This window comes from Zonotrichia albicollis, unplaced genomic scaffold (genome assembly GCF_047830755.1).
Source record: "Zonotrichia albicollis isolate bZonAlb1 unplaced genomic scaffold, bZonAlb1.hap1 Scaffold_83, whole genome shotgun sequence".
Classification (NCBI taxonomy): Eukaryota; Metazoa; Chordata; class Aves; order Passeriformes; family Passerellidae; genus Zonotrichia; species Zonotrichia albicollis.
This window is the reverse complement of record NW_027428460.1, coordinates 4,332,429-4,350,755: the sequence shown is the minus strand read 5'-3', so window position 1 is coordinate 4,350,755 and position 18,327 is coordinate 4,332,429. Positions and strand designations below refer to the sequence as shown.

Sequence of the window (18,327 nt, the reverse complement as noted above, 5' to 3'; positions counted from 1 at the left end):
TCTTTTCTAGATTTAGGTATTATCTTGCTCAAGAAATTATTTCCATCTCTATACTAACATGTTCAGACCACTGAGTACTTTCCAAACACTTAGAAGGGTCTTCAGTCACCTACCAGCTGCACAGCAGAACTGGGCTAGCTACACAGCAGAGAAACTGGCAGTCAAAGAGTTATGATGACAATTAGCTCATCATCCATTCTGGGATTATACAAGAAAGACCAATGCCAAAATCACCTATGAGCAGTAGGAAACCCAGTGGAGGTTAGAGCTTCACTGACAGAGAAGTTACTGAATTCTCTGAGCTCTTGACTACTGCATCCCTTCTTTCATATTTAAGAGAACTCTGCCAGGTTGCAAGACTAGAGTGACTTTGTGTCTACCTTTAAAGTATTGCACCAAAATCCAGACAGGGAGAGTGGTGAGGCACTGGAACAGCCTTCCCAAGGGAGCTGTGGCTGCCCCATCCCAGCTTGGATGGGCCTCTGAGCTACCTAGTCTAATGGAAGGTGTCCCTGACCATGGCAGGGGGCAGGAAAGAGATGATTTTCAAGGTCCCCTTCCAACCCAAACCATTCTGATTCTGTGAATGGAGCATGTCAGTCTCAGTCAGAGACAATCTGACAGCTATTGCAGTACCGAGGGAAAAAACACAACCATTTCAGTGGAACTGCCCAGAAGTCAGTATTGAACATGACAAAAAATTACCCACCTATCTCAAGCAAGCATACAGTTATTAAAAAAAGTATACATTTAGATGAAATTTGGGTAGCAAAAGAAATACATCTAGGAGCTTGAAATTTCATGGCAACACAAGGGATTTTCTTGCACTCATTTCAACAACAACAACAGAGTAGAGTCATATTAATGAAGTCACCAAGTATGTGACCATGTTCACAGGTCCCTTCATGCAACTTGACCAGTAAGTACCATTTTTACTGGAACTTCTAAGTTGCTTCTAAGACATCACCTTTTACGCATGAAGAGTTCTTGCTCTGCAGACAGGCAGTGTGGTTCTGTGTATCAAAGGTTAAGCTCATTTTATCGCACATCAAAAATTGACACAAAACAAGACTAACACTTAACATTTGAACTCATCTATGTTAGGTATTTTCATTCCACTTGAAAAAACTTACCAGTCAGGGCCCAGAAATTACTTTTATTTCTGCAGTTAAAGAGAGCTTCTTCTTTAAAAAAAAAAATCCCACACAAATTCACTGTAAAAATGGAACCACCATCAAGACCTAGCAAAGATGTATTTTATTATTACTTACCACTGAAGAAATTCTATTCCCTACTTTAAATGAGTCATAAAAATCAGAATTCTAAGTTGGCCATCCTTGTTAGAACTCAAAAAAAGAAAGAGACCTGCAGTCATGTCCACAAGCACCTACAAAATCACTGATGTAGCAAGACGCAAAATGAAGAAAGTCTAAGCAAAAGCAATCTAACAAATTTCAAAATTTAATTTGAAAAACATTCCAATATACTGACTTAAAAGCTCCATTTAATGAACACAAAGTTCCATTAACCAAACAAGAGCATAGTCTTCTCCAAGGGAGCAGGATGGGGAGAAAAGAAAGCACAGAGAGGAAAATGTAACTCCTTGACTCCATACCTGCGCAAACCTAAATCCAGCTGTGCCTCATCACTGATGAGCTCTGCCTCGCTCTGGGCAATCCTCATTGCCAGCTCGTGGTCACGGCGCTCCTGTTCAAGCACGGCCTGGTGCTGCGTCTCCTCCTCTCGCTCTCTAGCCAGCTGAGCCTCAATCTCAGCCTGTTTGAGAACAGGACACCTTTAGCCTTACCCAATCAAAACCAAAATGCTACATGAGCAGTATTTGAAAAAAATGCTATGTTGTGTATTAGCTTTTGGAAACATGTACAGTTTACAGAAATGAAAAATTAACAGCATTAGTATTTAGTTAGACCCAAGAAAAATGAAACAGCTACAAACTGAATCTTGGTTTTCATATAGTTTATCAAATATTGTCCACCACTTATATTAACTTTTTAAATAAAGTGCCAAGTAATTTTTTTAATATATGAATTATTTTGTTCATTATTATAAAAACTAATGTTCAGAAGTTTTCAGAATCATTAAAACTCAAATGAAACTGAGGCTATGGCTGCTTCTCCATAGCACTAACACAATACTTCCTTGATATTCTGCTCTTGGCATCACAGGACTTTGTAACAGGCACTACTTTGGATACAGGTCTGTATGTCATTTTGAAAAGGGATTAAGACAGACACTGGAATTCTCTGTGGAACTGATCTAACATGAATTTAAGCAAATGGTAAAACTTCCAACTTAGTGCAGTGCAGGAGCAATTCAAATATACTGCCTCTGCAGAGTCAAACAACAGCAGCAGTTAACCATCATTATTTCACAAAAAGCCTTGCACACACAGTAAATAAAACAGGACCATCCAATTCATACCTTCAAAAGGCACATACACCAAGTTTTAGCAGTGCCCCAAAATTAACAAGGAAACAAAGCTGCTTCCCATCCATCATTGTGAAGTTGCACCACTAAAACATTGAAAACTGTACCATTACACCAGTGACTTTACCTTATGAATCTTGTTTTAGATTAGCTGATAAAACCAACCAGCAGGAGGAAAGATAATGAGAAAGGAACTCTATGTGGGAGAATGAAACACCTTACAGGATTATCTATCCACTTGGATCCAAACACAGCATTTTAAAGTAAAAGTGTAAATTACATTCTGCATTGCAGATATCCACAGCTCAGAACCCAAGAAACATTGATAAAGACAATCACTATAGATGTTCTTTTTTCATAAGACTGCTATCCCAGGTCACCCAAGCAATTTCCAATAAAAAAGGAAAAGAGGGATACAGGATCCAAACACACCTCCGAAGGAGAGCTCATTATGAAATCAGTAAGAATTGCCATAAATCAAGGGGAAAGGTGGAGGAGTGGGGTTTGAGCTGCGTGTATTTAGTGCAGCCAAAGGAACTACCAAGGACAGTCCTGCCTCCTCTCATTATTACTGGCACTCTCAAAGTGTTTGCAGTTAAGCAAGTAAACAACACAATCAAAGTCAAGATGTGACTTTAGTAAAAGAATGCCAAACTTGCCTGACATGAACCACCCACCAAATCTTCAAAGGCTAAACCAGGATTCCCCAACGCTGCATATTTTTAAAATAACTTTTAAAATCCTTTAAAAACAGATGCACCTCCACTCAGAATATGTGAAGTTGCATAGGAACTAGAAATAGGTGATCTGTCTTGGCATACGCTAAACATGACATTTGCCCTATATTTACTAATAAAGCAACATTGGGGAATGACTCTGAGAAATGCATTTATAGAAAGAAGCCATTGGACTTGGTGGAGAACATAAGCTACAAAAAGCATTTATAAATAAGTAAATGAATACAAGAAAATAAACACACAACCCCAAAACCATCACAGTAACAAGAAATCCCCCAAAGCCACACACAGCTAAAGCATTAACCTGAATACGTTTTTCTTCTTCTTCTCTCTTTTTTCTCTCTTCCTCTCCCTGTTTTCTCTTTGCCTCAATCTCAGATTTCCTATTACATAAGAGGAGAAGAAAATGAAAATGTGTTATTATGACACAAATGAACAAGAAATAGTAAGAAATACAAAGTCTCTTTTATAAAACTGATTGGTACTCCACAAATCATTACAGTTCTGATGACAAGATACTACATGTAAATTATGAAATTTTTCAAGTTCATCTGTATTTCCAGCTGCATCATATAATTTCTTCCATATGCTCTTCTGTCACTTGCCTTACAAAGGAAATGTTTCAACACTGCACAGAAATACAATCCAAATTATTCTCTAAGTGAAAGTGTATCAAAACCAACTTCATTTAAAAGCCTTTCCTGTTTTCTTCTCATTCTATAACCAGCAACTTATTCAAATTCAAGACTCACAGGCGTCTTTCCTCTTCTTCCTTCCTTCGTTTTTGGTCTTCCTCTTCACGTCTCTTCCTTTCCTTTTCCATTTCCTCCTGGATGCGTCGTAGCCTCTCTGCTTCGTCCTCTTGCTGCTTCTTCTTTTGCAGTGCACTCAGAAGCTGCTCTGAGCTTTTAACTAAAGCATCATATTCTTTCTGTATCTGTTCTCTAGTCATTATAGTGGTCTGCAAAAATAATAAGAGGGTAATTGTTTTTTATTTGTACTTCACTTCTGAAAGAACATACTTAAAAATATTAAGTGATATGAGATCACTGAGCACTATATTTAAATCATATATACACCTCAGAGCTGGGAAGCTTGAGTCCACTCTTCCCTTTTTTTCTACAATCCTGAGGACCCATTCCTCTCCCCTCTCCTATAAAACCATCCAAATTCATCTCCATATCATCAGTGAAATTAACTTAACTTCCTTTCAAAACATACCTTCACATTTTAAATCTTGCAGTTTTAAGCAACAGAAATTAATTCTTAGCATGCTAGGATGGAAATTAAAGCCTTCCCAGTGTATTTTGCATTGTGCTCTTATCTTCTTTAGTGGTTATTTACAGCTCCGCTTTTATGTCATACATGAAATAGCTTTTCTTAATATTTCTGCTAGCACTCAGAAAAAATACTGCACTGTGTTGTGACTAACTTTTTCTAAAAAGTTATTAGTAACAAATTACAGGTTGAAAATGCTTCAAAAATAGCCTTTGCTAGACACGTTTTCAAACCTTATTGACAGGTACAATTTAATTTCATTTTACAATTCACATCTTACTAATAAAACTGCAATATGGGGATTTGCTGACCTTTTCTGATAGTGTATCATGATGATAATCACATGTTATAATTTTCATTAGAAAAGAGAACCCTAAGCTGATAGGTTAACTCTACCATCTTTTCAACAGCGATTTTAAATAGAGAAGTCTTAATATGGCACACTAAGAAAGCTATAATATTGCATGAAATATGAATTCAAGAAACCAAACTTTTTCTAACATTAATAAATGCCAGTGTGCCTTCATTTTGTCTTTGTGATTCTGTGGTAAGAAAGACAGGACTACAGACCTGAAGCATAATCAACAAGCTGAATTCTCTTTACCACCAAGTTTGAAAAACCTCATAACTGGAAATGTCTCTAGTCTGTGATAAATGCCTTGTTTCAGCCCTTATTAAGTTAAAATATTGGCAATGGTAATTGGCATTCTGATAATGGTAATAATGGTAATTGGTATTCCAATAGTGAAAGCAACAAACAACTTATTGACAGCACTTGTCTCGTAATACCAACATGCATTTTTTCTTTGAAACCTTCAGTGCCAATTTTGACACACAGATACCAAAGTCATACGCACCTATTTTCAGGATTCACTTCAGTTATATTTACAAATAGTTTTAAACAGGAATTACCCAGTGACTGAAAATTAAGACCACAATTTTAAAGTATATTTTCTGTTAAAAAAAAATGCATTGGCCTTCTCCTTTAGATGAAGCTTTTAAAAGATTCCAGTACAAAGATACTTTTTCTCTCATTATTATCACATACCTTAATTTTGGTCATTGATGCATCAATAGAAGCCTCCAACTCCTTGACCTGCTTGCTTGTCTCTGCTTTTCCCTCCTTCAGAGCACTTACTACTTCATTAAATTTATCAAGTCTCTTCTTCAGTGTACGTACTTTTATCAGGCCATCAATGCTGTGAAGGTAAGACAGCTTATTTGCTTATTTGAAATAATTTTGGATGGTGATACTTTTAAAACTCCACAAATCACTCATGTAAAAAAGGTAGATGGGGAGAGAAGTTATGCCTTCTGACAAAACTCTCCCTCTTCTTTGAAATTTGAACATTATCACATCAAGTAACTAAGCAATGGAGCCTTTTCCAAGCAGTAACTAAAATTACTTAGCAAACAGTGGCTCAAAATGGAAAAATGCATTTTTATTTTGAGAATTAATTTGGGCTGGCTTTTTGTTTTTCTCACAATAATAAATGGATACTAATGATTATTAGTATCCACTAGAGGATTTTAACTGGAAAGGATAAAGGCTGAGTAGCGCTACTTATTCAAAGAGCAGTAACAGAATTAATCAGATAAAACTCTACTACACAGTATTACATCCCAGAATGAACACCGTCATTACACCCCAAAGGATTGAGAAGGCAAGGCTGGGGAGGAGTTCAGGAAAACTCAAGAGTTTTTTTAAGAACCACTATTGAAGGCCCCACACAGAAGTTACAAATCTGCAGACAACCTTCCTAAACAGATATCACTATACTGGGATTTGCAAATCAACACACAAAAGTAGAAACAAAATCAAATCATTAAAGATGAGCACCAATTAGCTAAAAAAAAATGTCAGAAATGCCAAGATTCAAAATGAAACATAATTCTCAAAGGATGTAAAAGAATTTATGAGAGGCCCACAACTAGAACAGAGCTATGTCTCTGTCAAAGAACATTAAGGTGTCAGCAGAGCTTAATTACTGAAGTAGTTTTTCCATCAGTATTCCCTGCAATCAGATAATGGAATTAATTTCATGAGGAGATAAGACAGTTATTATTTCTAAGATAAAAATGAAAGGGAGCCTATAAAGGAAGGAAGGTGTGAACTTGTAAAGGACAACAATTAACGACCTTAAATTAAATTAGACAGACTTAATAAAAAATTTTTAAAAACAAGGTTGTCACTGAAGGATTTTATGAACAAAGAGATAAAGAAACATCTTTAGGAAAGGTTCAGATTTAGTCTATGCATCCTTGGAAAAGAGTGAAGGAACACAGGACCTCTCAGTCTCCTTCAATTGTACTCAGCATCACTCTATGATTTCAGATAGATTTAGTTAATAAAGTAAACCTCCTCTTACAGTCCCAAGAAAATATTATTTAAAACATACTTCCTTCAACCAAGGAATATCTTCTTACCGTGGTTTGTGCTTTCTCTTGCAAAGCCACATACGAATAGTCTTTTGTATTTTAATGCAGGCACTGGCTCGATATTTTATCTTATTTTTCACTGTAAACACACATAAGACAGAATCTTAATGTTTTATACAGTTTAACACAACTACTATCTTCCTTATACATTTGATGTCACAAAACTGTATGCAGACTATGTGTGCTTGAGAGCTTTTTGTATATTGGAACCACAACATTTAAGAAACAGAATAGCAGAATTCACAATCTTGTGCCAGGCACAGAGGCTCCCACCCAAACCCAACAGGAACAATGAAATGTGTGCACACTCATACACCCCTCCAGATTCACAGATACCAGTAACTTTTGTTAAAAGTTAGAGCACACCCAAGATTTTAGTGTTACAATCTATGATGTCTGAAATCTCCTAAGAATTCAGAAATTCTATTTGCTTCACTAAAAACAGCAACAAATAATAATCAGTCACAGACTGTGCTGGCCCAAATGCACAGCCATGTGTGCACTGGCATAAGGCCTTTATGCTCTTCTTCCCCATTCTAATGCAGTTTTCACCCTCCATGTTATCAGAGACTGCTGACATTCTGCATCAGACCCTTCCCAATCTCCCAGGTACCTTTTCTGAAGCACACCACAAGTGCCAATCTCTATTGCACACCACCTTATTACTACTCAGCAGAGTAACTTCAAGAAAAATCCCACCAACCTTGAAATCAGTTACTCAGAGTTCAGTATGTATCTGCTATACATGTCCTTGGCCACATTTCAAGGTGTTATTAATTGCTTTGCTGTATTTTTAACCAACATTTTGAGTTAATAAAACATAAGCCACATACATTTAATCACCGAGAGAGAACACCATTGAACTTTTTTCCAACGACTGCAGATAAGCCAGCGGTTCACTCGTTTAACCAGCTCTGCCAAGTGATCCGGATCAGACTTCATTATCTGATCAAACTCTGCAAACTAAATGGCAATTAAAACAAGTTTTACATATTAGCAGGACAGAGAGTGTTAGATACTATTGTTTGAGATCAGGCTGAATTAAAATTTTTTATATAAACTGTATGTCATTATATCAGCTTTCAATTAAAGTCAGCAGATAATTTTCTTACACTTTGTTGTTTAATGATAACAGAAATTACAAGCGCAGATTTTTTATATGTTTGCTGTATGGACGTCCAACCCTTGGCATTTTGAATAATATAACCGTTTACTAAACACCAAAAATACTTATTGTCAAAATTTTTAAAAATCAATTGCTTTTATACATCCTGGAGATGAACTCTGGCCTTCCACAACTTCAAAACACATCTAATTATGTATCTGTGGAAAAAAATAAAAGCTGAAAGCACTTCTCAATTTTTAACCTTTGTATAAGTTTCCCATTGAAGGCAACGTTTTCTGAAAATCCTGCACTTCTGCTTTTCAGTAAATATAAGACAGGAAGAACATTTTTCTGGGATTACAATAATTTTCCTTTGTCATCGCAATAGCTCTCAACTTCATCTCCTTACTCTGAATAGAAGCAGCAATGTTCAGAATCACAGAAGGAGATTTCAGTTATAAACAGATTTTACTAGAAAATATTTCTTCTTGGCTCTGACTTCATCTTTTTAAAAGTCAACATAATTCTTGGAATACAAACATTGCATTAGAAATACTGCAGCATCAGCAACAAGACTATAAACCCAATTGTATCCATACAAATTTTGTGGTTTATTCAAAGAAAATGAACAAAATTATTTATACAAATCCTGGGCAACCTTATTTAGGTTGGCCACACTTTTACCAATGTGTTAAACAATGTTACTTTCAAATGTCCTTTTCAAATGGAAATTATTTTAAGATTCATAATCATGAACTCCAAGAAAAAGATTACCTTGCCAGGTCTAAAAAACACCTTGGTTAGTCCAAATTTGTAATCATTTTCATTCAGTCCCAGGGCTTTAAATAGGGCCTGAAACACAGAAACCAGAAAGGATTAAATTCTGCCTCCTTCAAAGAAACATGAAAACCAACATCACAATATATTTTCTCATGTGGATGATACAGAAGAATTATTTTCTTACTTTGCAAAAAAGCCTAGGGTCCAGTCGAGCCAATTTTTCAGGCAAGTATTTCTTGTACATATTATACAGTTCATGAAATGACGCTTGTGACGGGAAACCACCTTGCATCAAATCCAGAACTGACACCATCCCTAAATTCACAGACACATACACAAAACCTGGCATCAGTAACATGCAATTTAAGCTGTGAATTTTATGATAAACAGTAAGTAGGTTTATGACATAAGACTCAAAGACATTGTTCAGAGACTAAACCACAAAGTTCAGCTGGGATTTGATCAAGCCTGTAGCATTTTTTGATTATGTGATCAGTCACAAAAAGTTAATACTGAACACATGAGAAAAGCCCATAAGGTTTTCTCCCTATTTGAGAAGTAAGTAACACTCAATCATCCATATGATTTTTCTTCTAATATTTCTTCCAAAATCTTTTTTCTTTTTCAGCAGATTTGACAATTTCATTTTCAAAGGGAAGACAAAAAGACCCAAATCTACACCCCAAACCACCAAACAATGCCCAACCAGGCATTTATTTCAATCATGTGAATGGTATTTGTGAGACCTGGTGCAGATACAACCTCAAATACATGTGCAGGGCAGTGCTAGAACATTTAGTGTACTCGAAGTACAAAGTATCAGCTGCTAGGATGTAACATCAATGTCCCCAATAATGTTACAACATTTTGGCTGCAACTAGGGTATCAGTAAATCCCAGACACTGTCAGTAAGATTCAAATTACTTCAGCAGCACAGGCTATACCAGCTTTTACCCCTATTTTACATATTCTTATCCACGGAGGCTGCAGGTAAGATTTTAAGTTAGACCTTAACTTGTGGTTGCTGTCATAAAACTTAATCTTCTGCATACTTGCTTTCAACAGAAATTTAATTTGTTTATACTGTCTTTGTTTTTCAAAAAGTTCAGTGGGGCACGAGCAAATAAAGCTATACACTTGGAAAGCATCTAGCATTTCAAGAATAACAAAGATGCAGCATTTCATCCATGTTAGGTGTTCAGTTCCAAATCAAACTAATAGTGATATGAAGAAACTTTTGAGAAAGTAAGCTTTTGAGAAAGTAGTATAATTAAACTCAATCACAGTATCAAAAAAATCAAAGAACACTGGTGTGCATCAATTACTAGATATCTCAGCTAACAGTGACTGCCTCTAAAATCTACAGGAGTTTCTAACACTTCAACTGCCACAGAAATTTTAAATTCTATTGTTCCAGTGTTCCAGACTGAACTGGTGCCCTATTAATACTGTGGGCAACTCTTCTTTGCAAGAAGAGTCCTAATGCCAATTCAGATGAATTATTTCTAAAATGAATGCTAAGTCACTAAAAATCTAAATAGCTGTTTATAAGGCATAAATAACCTATCTTCTAGAAAACAGATCAAGCAAGGAAATACTGCTTTCATCCCACATATTTAAAGCTTACAGTAATTTTTAACCACCAAAGTAAAAATCAGAAGGAAAAATATCAGAGGCATACATTACCTGAACACTGAAGCTGAGAGAGGATCTGTCCTCCTTCAAAGTGGTGACTTGTCATCTTTAGATTAGGTTTGATACAGCAAATAAAGCTCGACCCCTAAGACCAAAGCAAGAAGTTAGCAAAATACAGATTTTTAAAACTCCTAAAATAATGGTTAAATAATTAGGACTTATGGGGGGGGGGGGAGATAAAAATAATAGTATTCTAAAAGAGAAATGCTGACATTATCATAGAATCATGGAATGTTAATGGGTTGAAGTGAGCCTTAAAGGTAATCAAGTCCCAACCCCACCCTTTTCTCTCATATACCAGTTTTGCACTGAAATCTTGGTCTTTATGTAACTGATCTCAATGCTAAAACCATTAATTGGATCCTCAATTCTGTTGAATTTTCACTCAACTGTTCTCTTAACATGTATATAATCTATGATTTATGACTCTAGATCCTACTACCCTCAATATCTTCCACAGTCACAACACTAAAATGCCCCAGAGTTCACATGAGCAAACCAGACTCCTGACATCAGAATCATGCCAGATGAACCTGACCCTTAACTTCTACTTTTTACAACTTCCTTTGGCTCACAGCTGCAGTCTCCCTTCCCTGATGTTCCAGTCTGCTCCTCTGCTATGACCATGTGTGCTACAGTGCTACACCACTGCTCTCTCTGATGAGTTGACATTTAGCAAGGATAACATTTTGCCGAGCACCACCCAATTATTCAGATTTTCCTTTAACAGGTGACTGCTAATGACAACTTTGCATATTCTAAAACAAAATTGGGACTGAGAAAACATAGTATTAAGCCTGATTTGTGGCATATTCTCTCTTTTTCCATCTCTCAGTTGAGAATGAGACAGCACCTGCCAAGGGAACTCTACATTAACAATATCTCCCCAATCACGGATTAGCTAAACTCAAGAGTACAGCAAGCCTGGCCACACACTTTTTTCCCTGGACTGTATTTCAGTTCCAGAATGTTCTGGGTGAAATAGATCACCTTCAGACCAGTCTCATGACTGCAGTAAAATTGTATATGCTGGCTATACTCCAAGCACCCCACTCCTTTGTTTCCCTTAATTTTCCACACTTATTCTTTTTTTGACAGAGCATAACCTAATATCTATAATTGGTTAGAACTTGTGGTCAAGAGAAACAGCACTGTGTTCCTACAATTCCACGTTCTAAAGTAAAATGGCATGTTGTACATGGAGAATTTCACAAGCTATCTAATCATATCAGCCAAATTAACAAATATTCATTAGGGGACTCAGTTTCCTTGACCACTTGTGCATTTACAGCCTATCAAAAAAAGTAAAATGAAAAAATATTTTTAATGACTTTATGGAACATTAAAACAATAATTAATAATAAAGCATTTCTTAAATTACTTACTTCTAATAAACACTTCTAAATTTTCTATAAATTAGTCATCAATGATAACCAATGCACAGAAAGAAGTAAAAGAGACAAAACAGGAGATTGCAGCACAGACAGATTTCATACTGCTTATTCAGTTTTTTTAACTTTCATTCTACAACTTTTTTGAAGGTGGTTGGTTTTCCTTTTTCCAGTAAATATATAACCATTACATGCACAAGAAGATGTTCCAGTAGCTGCAAACTCCAAAGCAATTACTAATCACATTTATTGTAAGCCCTAATATTGAGATTATCTACTTTGTTTTACATCAGAAAACTGTGAACCTTCATCTGTATATATACTTACAGTGCTGTGAAGCTTCTCAAGAAGCAAATTTAACTGAGTCTGTAAAAGAAAACAGGTATTTCAAGAGCCTTACCATGGCATGAACAGAAATGTACACACCAAATAGAGGTACAGCATTACTGCATGCATGCTCATTGTTAGTGAGACAGAACTGATAAACCAAACATTCACCAATTTTAATAGACAAAATCATGCAAGTGTGCATGAATGGCCCTGAGGAAATTGCTTGTATTTAATTGCACAACAATACTGCATGGACTAGTCACTTATTACAACATAGTTATCACAAAAAGCATGCACGTCCTTTTGGGAAAATAAAAAATAATGACAGTGTAATAAAATTATATAAAAAATTAGACCAATCAGCAATCATTTTTAAAAAACACACTGAAATTTTGTGAAATCCCAAATTTAATCTATAACAAGCATTATTTGTGTGTTACACAATTAACACAAAGTATATTCCCAGGCTTTCCTTCTGGGTTTTTTTTTAATGTTATGTCAACATTTACCTGTAATGATCTATTTCTATTTCCAAACTGCCAACTTTTTAATTCTCTATTGATGACAAAAATTACACTTGCTGAGGTTACATTCAAATATACTGTGATGAGAAAAGCCTGTAATACTACTATTATTTGCAGTCAGGTTTTCAGGATAATCAGAGACTTAAACCTACCAGAGAAAACAATTTAGAGTTGGTATTGAAAGTAGTTGGTAGGGACTTTAAATACTCCAAAACCACATAGAAAAATAGCAATATTTTTACTTTAGAGGTGTGTCTGGGTTTTGGTTTTTTGGGGTTTTTTTTAATATAAATTACTGCTGGGCCAGCCTTTCTAGTTTTTTAGCAAACTTTAAGTATATAGACTGCAGCAATACAAAATTCAGTATGTCCTAACATATTCTTTTTCAGCACTGGAAGCAAAATTCAAAGGATCTGACTTCTGACTGATTTTTTTTAGCCAGATCTTTCAATTACCTTGAATCCAAGAAACAAGATCTGTATGGGTAGTGTGCATCACCTACAGCTGCCAGTTGTCCCTCTGGTAGATAAAATTGGTTTGGGATTTTTTTAACTTAACATGGATGTGGTTAGAAAGAGTGCCACAAGAAGCATGACAAACACTAATAACCTCCTGCTCAGTTCTCACTTATACATACTGTTTATATTTCAACTTGATCATAATAATTATGTTTTCTTAAGTCAGAAACACTTAAGTTTGCAAGAGACAGACTAATTTCCATCAACAGAATACATTTCTGCTTGAGGAAAAATACCCCTTCCTTATACTCTGTGATTTGACAAGAAATAAGCCAGAGACATTCTCAAGTGAACTTCTTCAACAAAATCTGTATATGAGCAAAACATATTGCTAAAACTACTGCTCTTTGAATTGTCACAATTTAATACATCATTAGCATAAGGTAAAATCATCTCAGATAATCTTGAAGAGATCCAGTGATAAATGAATCATTATTTTCTCAACTGATTAATGAAAATTAATTTTAATTAGTTATAAGGAAGGGATGTGTGAAGGATTTCATAAAGAGAAGTCCCTGCAACATCATCAATAATTGATATAATTAGAAGAAGTTCTAATTTCAGTAGTTCAGAAGACTGACTTACAAATTAATGCACAAAGAATTCTTATTCTTAAAGAGATGAAATATGTAGTAAGAGAAAAGACCTTATTTTGATGTCATCTGAAGTGAAATATTCAAGGCTATTAGTGTTCATCAGCATCACATGCTGTGTCTGGGAAGGTAACACGACATGAATTACTGAAGTAACACATACATTCAAAATGCCATGGAACTTGAAAACATTGAAAGAATTATAGATTGATGGGCCAGATCCAAGAAGAACATGAGTTGTGCTCTAGGTGGAGAGGGGAGTACCAAAGTAACAGAAGGAAATCCAAAAAAGTTCCCCACAAAATTTCTGCTTCACTTCAAAAATGCCTCCCTTTTAATTCACCTCTCCTTGGGCAGTGGTATAATGCACAAGACTGCACCACGGAAGGTGGGGTGCCAAATCCGAGAGAAACTGAAAATCTAGATGGAAGGAAGAGGAAACTATCTCAAAAGATCCCACAGTTGATTTCACTTTTAAAATACAGTTGTAAAAAATTGTGGATCCTAGCTTGATTTAAAGCAGACTCATGGCTGCAGGGTTTGCTCAGGACATGGCTTACCTGTATGCAACTTTTCAGACTACCTGATGATCATGTATTTTATATTAAACCAATTGCTGCACTTTAATTCAACAACTACTATAGAATAGGAAGGAGTTAAAAAGACTCATCAGAGCAAAACTCAAGAGAGCAGCCTGCCCAATTCCCAATTAAATGCCAAAACCACTACCTTACAAGTCAGGCCCTGTATTCTGCTCTTCGTGGCACCATAAACACTTTATTTCTGGCTACCTAACAAAACAACTCCAGAAAGGTGTAATGAGAATACCCTTTGTCAGACTGACCAATATCTTGGTGTTCACTACAGGAAATAAAATAGCCATAGAACACAATACAGTACAGACCTGAAGCAGAATACTATCGCTATAAAAAGCAAGTGTGCTGCTAGCATATCCTTCCTGGTTTTTAGCCCCTGCTGAAGAAAACAATTTTTTAGAAAACAGCTCCAAATGCTAGCCACAAAATGTGATTATGCAAGAAGGAATTGATCTTGCAGTCCTGATCCAGTACTTAACCTTGCTATGGAGCAGAAATGCAGAAACACTCTTCTGTACTGGCAATGTCTCACTCCATGTGCAGGTGTTTTGGACTATCTAAGATACCTGCATTCCCCAGGGACTGTGTCAGGAGTCTAGCTAGGAACATGAGGGAGGTTTTTGGTGGCCCTAGGTAAGATAGCATACCAAAACTGTTTCAGCACTTGACTTGAAGGCATATAAATCCTTCATTGGATCTGGCCCAGATGTGTTGAAAAGAGCTCTTGCTGAAATTGCTGCAGCTCTACCAACTGTAAATCCACGAGACTGAAAAATTTACCTGCAGCCCACGATGTGCCTGCTTTTCATCTCTTAATTCCCCTATTGTTCTCTTTCTAGCCATCCTGAGCTGGAATAGTCCAGCTAAAATAAAACTGCTGAATGAGAAAAGGATGCAGAAAACATTTGGAGAAGACAAGGTTTGAAGGTCAGCTTTGCAACATCAGAAGAAAGGAGAAAATGAGGAGAAGCATCAGATTCAGGTATTGGGAAGGAAAACATTCAGCACAATTAATATCTTCCTCTGTAAGCCATGACTAAGTATATATATATTTCAGAAAAGGAAAAACTATGGTTAAATTAGGTACTGAATTTTGAGAGTTTGGCCAACTGTAGGGAATCAATACATCTTCTAGAAGGTATAATTACAATAGGATGGAAGAACACTTTTTGTCACATCTAGAAAATTTTAAAGTCCACCGAATCCAAATTTACATCTCAAAACCTGTTGAATAAAGACTTCTATGTGACTTTGAAAGATTCTGACCTAAAAATCCCTGTATAACCTCTGTAAGGACTATTATGGAAGATACTTTTGACAGAAACGCATAGCATGTAGCTTAAAATGCCAGTTTCTTATAATTCAACAGAAGGAAACCATCTCTTTAACCAAATTTTCTTCTGAATCTCAAATTACTGCTAGTTCTCCCAAACTTAGGTTCTATTTAATTCAAGTAACATAAAACTGGCATATATTACAAGATAGGACTCTTTACTCTATGATTTCACCTTGAATTTGTTACCCACACTGATGAAACTGAGTTTTCCAGCTTTTTGTTTGGGATCCTTGTTGTTGTTAGTGTTGGCTTCAAACAACTGTCGAACAAATTTGTCCTTGGATTCACATATAAGAGATTGAAGAGACATGTGCAAAGCATCATTGTTTTTTTCCACAAATTGCATCTGAAAATACAACCCAAGAGATAAAAACACATTTGTTTTACTGTCCAAGTTACTGCAGTCTAATTAGAAAACTAAAGGAAATATAGTTACATATTTAAAAATTAGCAAGAACACATGGGGTAAATATTAATATATTATTTCAAACAACTTTTTAGCTGGATACACAAAAGTCTAATGCAAGAGAGAAAAGACATTCTTAAGTTTGAAGGATGTTGTTGGAATTATGAAACCCGAAGAAAGGTTTGGTGCCTTTAACAAGATCAGTTGTTTTTTTGTGGACTTCCACTTCCAGCACTCAGCACATCATCATCTCTTGGGAGTTCTGCGAAGCTTAATTCTTCACAGCCTGTAATATCACTTAAGATCTATTGTGAAATAGGAATTAATGTGCATGCTTAAACCTACACAGTTTGGAAAATGAAATGAAAACAGGTTATTTTAGAAGTACTATGACTATTTATGAACACTTGATTTATTAAAACATATTGTCACTTCCTACAAACTTTATATATCTGGTTTATTTAAATTGGATCACTAACTTTGAGAAGAACAATATATTACAGAGAAAGTCAAGAGGTCAATATATTAGTATCCAATTTCCCATTTACAAAATCCTCAACAGCTTTTGGTGCAACTTAATACAGACTTTGATATTAATGAACAGAAGATGCCAGGACTGCTTTGAAGAAAATACCAGATGTCCCACAAAAGGGTGGGATTCTTCTTTGATAAGAATCAAAGGATTAACACAGGCCTCCAAAGTTTCCTTGGGCCATGAAGACACAAGAGAGGAATATGTATGCAGCCAAGTAAGTAATGCAAGTAGCATCCTTCATACATGGTGAAGTTATACAGACCAACAAAGCCTTATGGACCTTCATTTTAACTTAAACTTTCATTTTTGAAAATTGATGGTCTAGATACCGGCTTCAGGTCTTACAATGTTTTTGTACAATAAGTAATAGCCAAAACAGCACAAGAGTCTGGAATGTATTTTGAGGGTAGCAATTTCAGGTATTTTGTATTTTTACATGAATGAGTCCATTGCCAGTAGAAATGGAAAACACAAAGTACGATGGGGACTGTGTACAAGGATAATCATGTGTCCAAATACTCTTCACTAACAATACTTTTATATCACAGTTTATTCTTCTCCCCAGGATGTAAACACCTTTTGATGCAAAATTTGCAGTAGGCTGTGAATCAATATATTTAATACTGACACCATTACCTGTAGATTTGAAACAAACTTTTACACAAAACACGTCATTAAAATGGGCTGTAGCCTGAAAAGTTAAAAGAAATTTGTCAATTCGCAAAGACATATCAATGTTTGAACTTCTCTTTTGATCACAAGAAATTTTGTCATTGAAGCTATATGCACTGAAAACATATAAATGTTCTACAAAACACAATAAACATAGTGTTCCACAGATAAAATTACCATCTCGTAGCACACTGCTCCTGCAAAGTGTCGGATAATGAAGCCTTCATCATCTCGGATATTTCTGTGAACAGCCTGTGGTGGTTTGACCAGGAAGGAGTGGGAATTCTGGGATGCTGTGGTCAAACCAATGGATGTTCTGAGTTTCATACTGACACCTGGTGTAGCCAGTGAAGTTTGGACACACCTCCGAGAATACACAGGGGTTAAAAAGCAGGGCACTGCCCTTGGCAGGCTCTCTTGGGACGTCGCTGCGAAGAGGTCAGATCACCCTCCCCTGTCCAGCCTTGCTGCTGGGCGGGGGAGGGGCAGCCATGCGGTAGGCCCGGGGCCTGGACAGAGATGGGGGTGAGAAAGCTCTCAAGGATGGAAGGGTGGAGGAGCCCCAAGAGACATCGGGCAGCCATTCCCCCCCCCAGGAGGGAGAGAGAGGGAGAGTCGGCGAGACGGAATGTGATAGCAGCCAGCCCAGGAGGAGAAAGGGGGGAGAAGGGTGCAGCCCGGCCGGCCGCAGCAGCAGCACGTGTGGGAGTATCATCGTCCCGGGACAGACAGAGACTGAAAGTTTTAACCCCTTTCTTTCATGATTGGGGCCTTGCAAAAAATGCTAATCCTCCTCGAAGCTGAATGAGAAGGGAGATGAGAGATGAGATGAGACAAGGACCTGGCCCGAAGAACGTGGAGATGATTGAATGGGAAGAGATGATTTGGAGTGGCCTTTTGGCTGGACTTTTCTTGTGGCCATGGACTCAGTTGTTCCTGTGACA

The 18,327-nt window shown here is 36.5% G+C and overlaps 2 protein-coding genes across 2 annotated transcripts in view; both read right to left on the bottom strand.

The window, feature by feature from the left end:
* The window catches only part of LOC141728056 (unconventional myosin-VI-like), a 30,031-nt gene extending 13,866 nt beyond the window's left edge, over positions 1-16,165 (bottom strand). The window contains exons 1-11 of the mRNA XM_074534359.1: positions 15,943-16,165; positions 12,201-12,239; positions 10,474-10,567; positions 8,972-9,102; positions 8,782-8,859; positions 7,736-7,865; positions 6,891-6,981; positions 5,512-5,662; positions 3,938-4,146; positions 3,490-3,568; positions 1,616-1,776 (exon numbers count right to left, since the gene is read on the bottom strand). Coding sequence (XP_074390460.1) covers positions 1,616-1,776; positions 3,490-3,568; positions 3,938-4,146; positions 5,512-5,662; positions 6,891-6,981; positions 7,736-7,865; positions 8,782-8,859; positions 8,972-9,102; positions 10,474-10,567; positions 12,201-12,239; positions 15,943-16,116 — 1,337 coding nt within the window. The 5' untranslated portion in view covers positions 16,117-16,165. The remainder of the gene's footprint in view (positions 1-1,615; positions 1,777-3,489; positions 3,569-3,937; positions 4,147-5,511; positions 5,663-6,890; positions 6,982-7,735; positions 7,866-8,781; positions 8,860-8,971; positions 9,103-10,473; positions 10,568-12,200; positions 12,240-15,942) is intronic.
* LOC141728045 (uncharacterized) overlaps positions 1-18,327 on the bottom strand; it is a 621,306-nt gene that overhangs the window by 109,509 nt on the left and 493,470 nt on the right. The window lies entirely within an intron of this gene.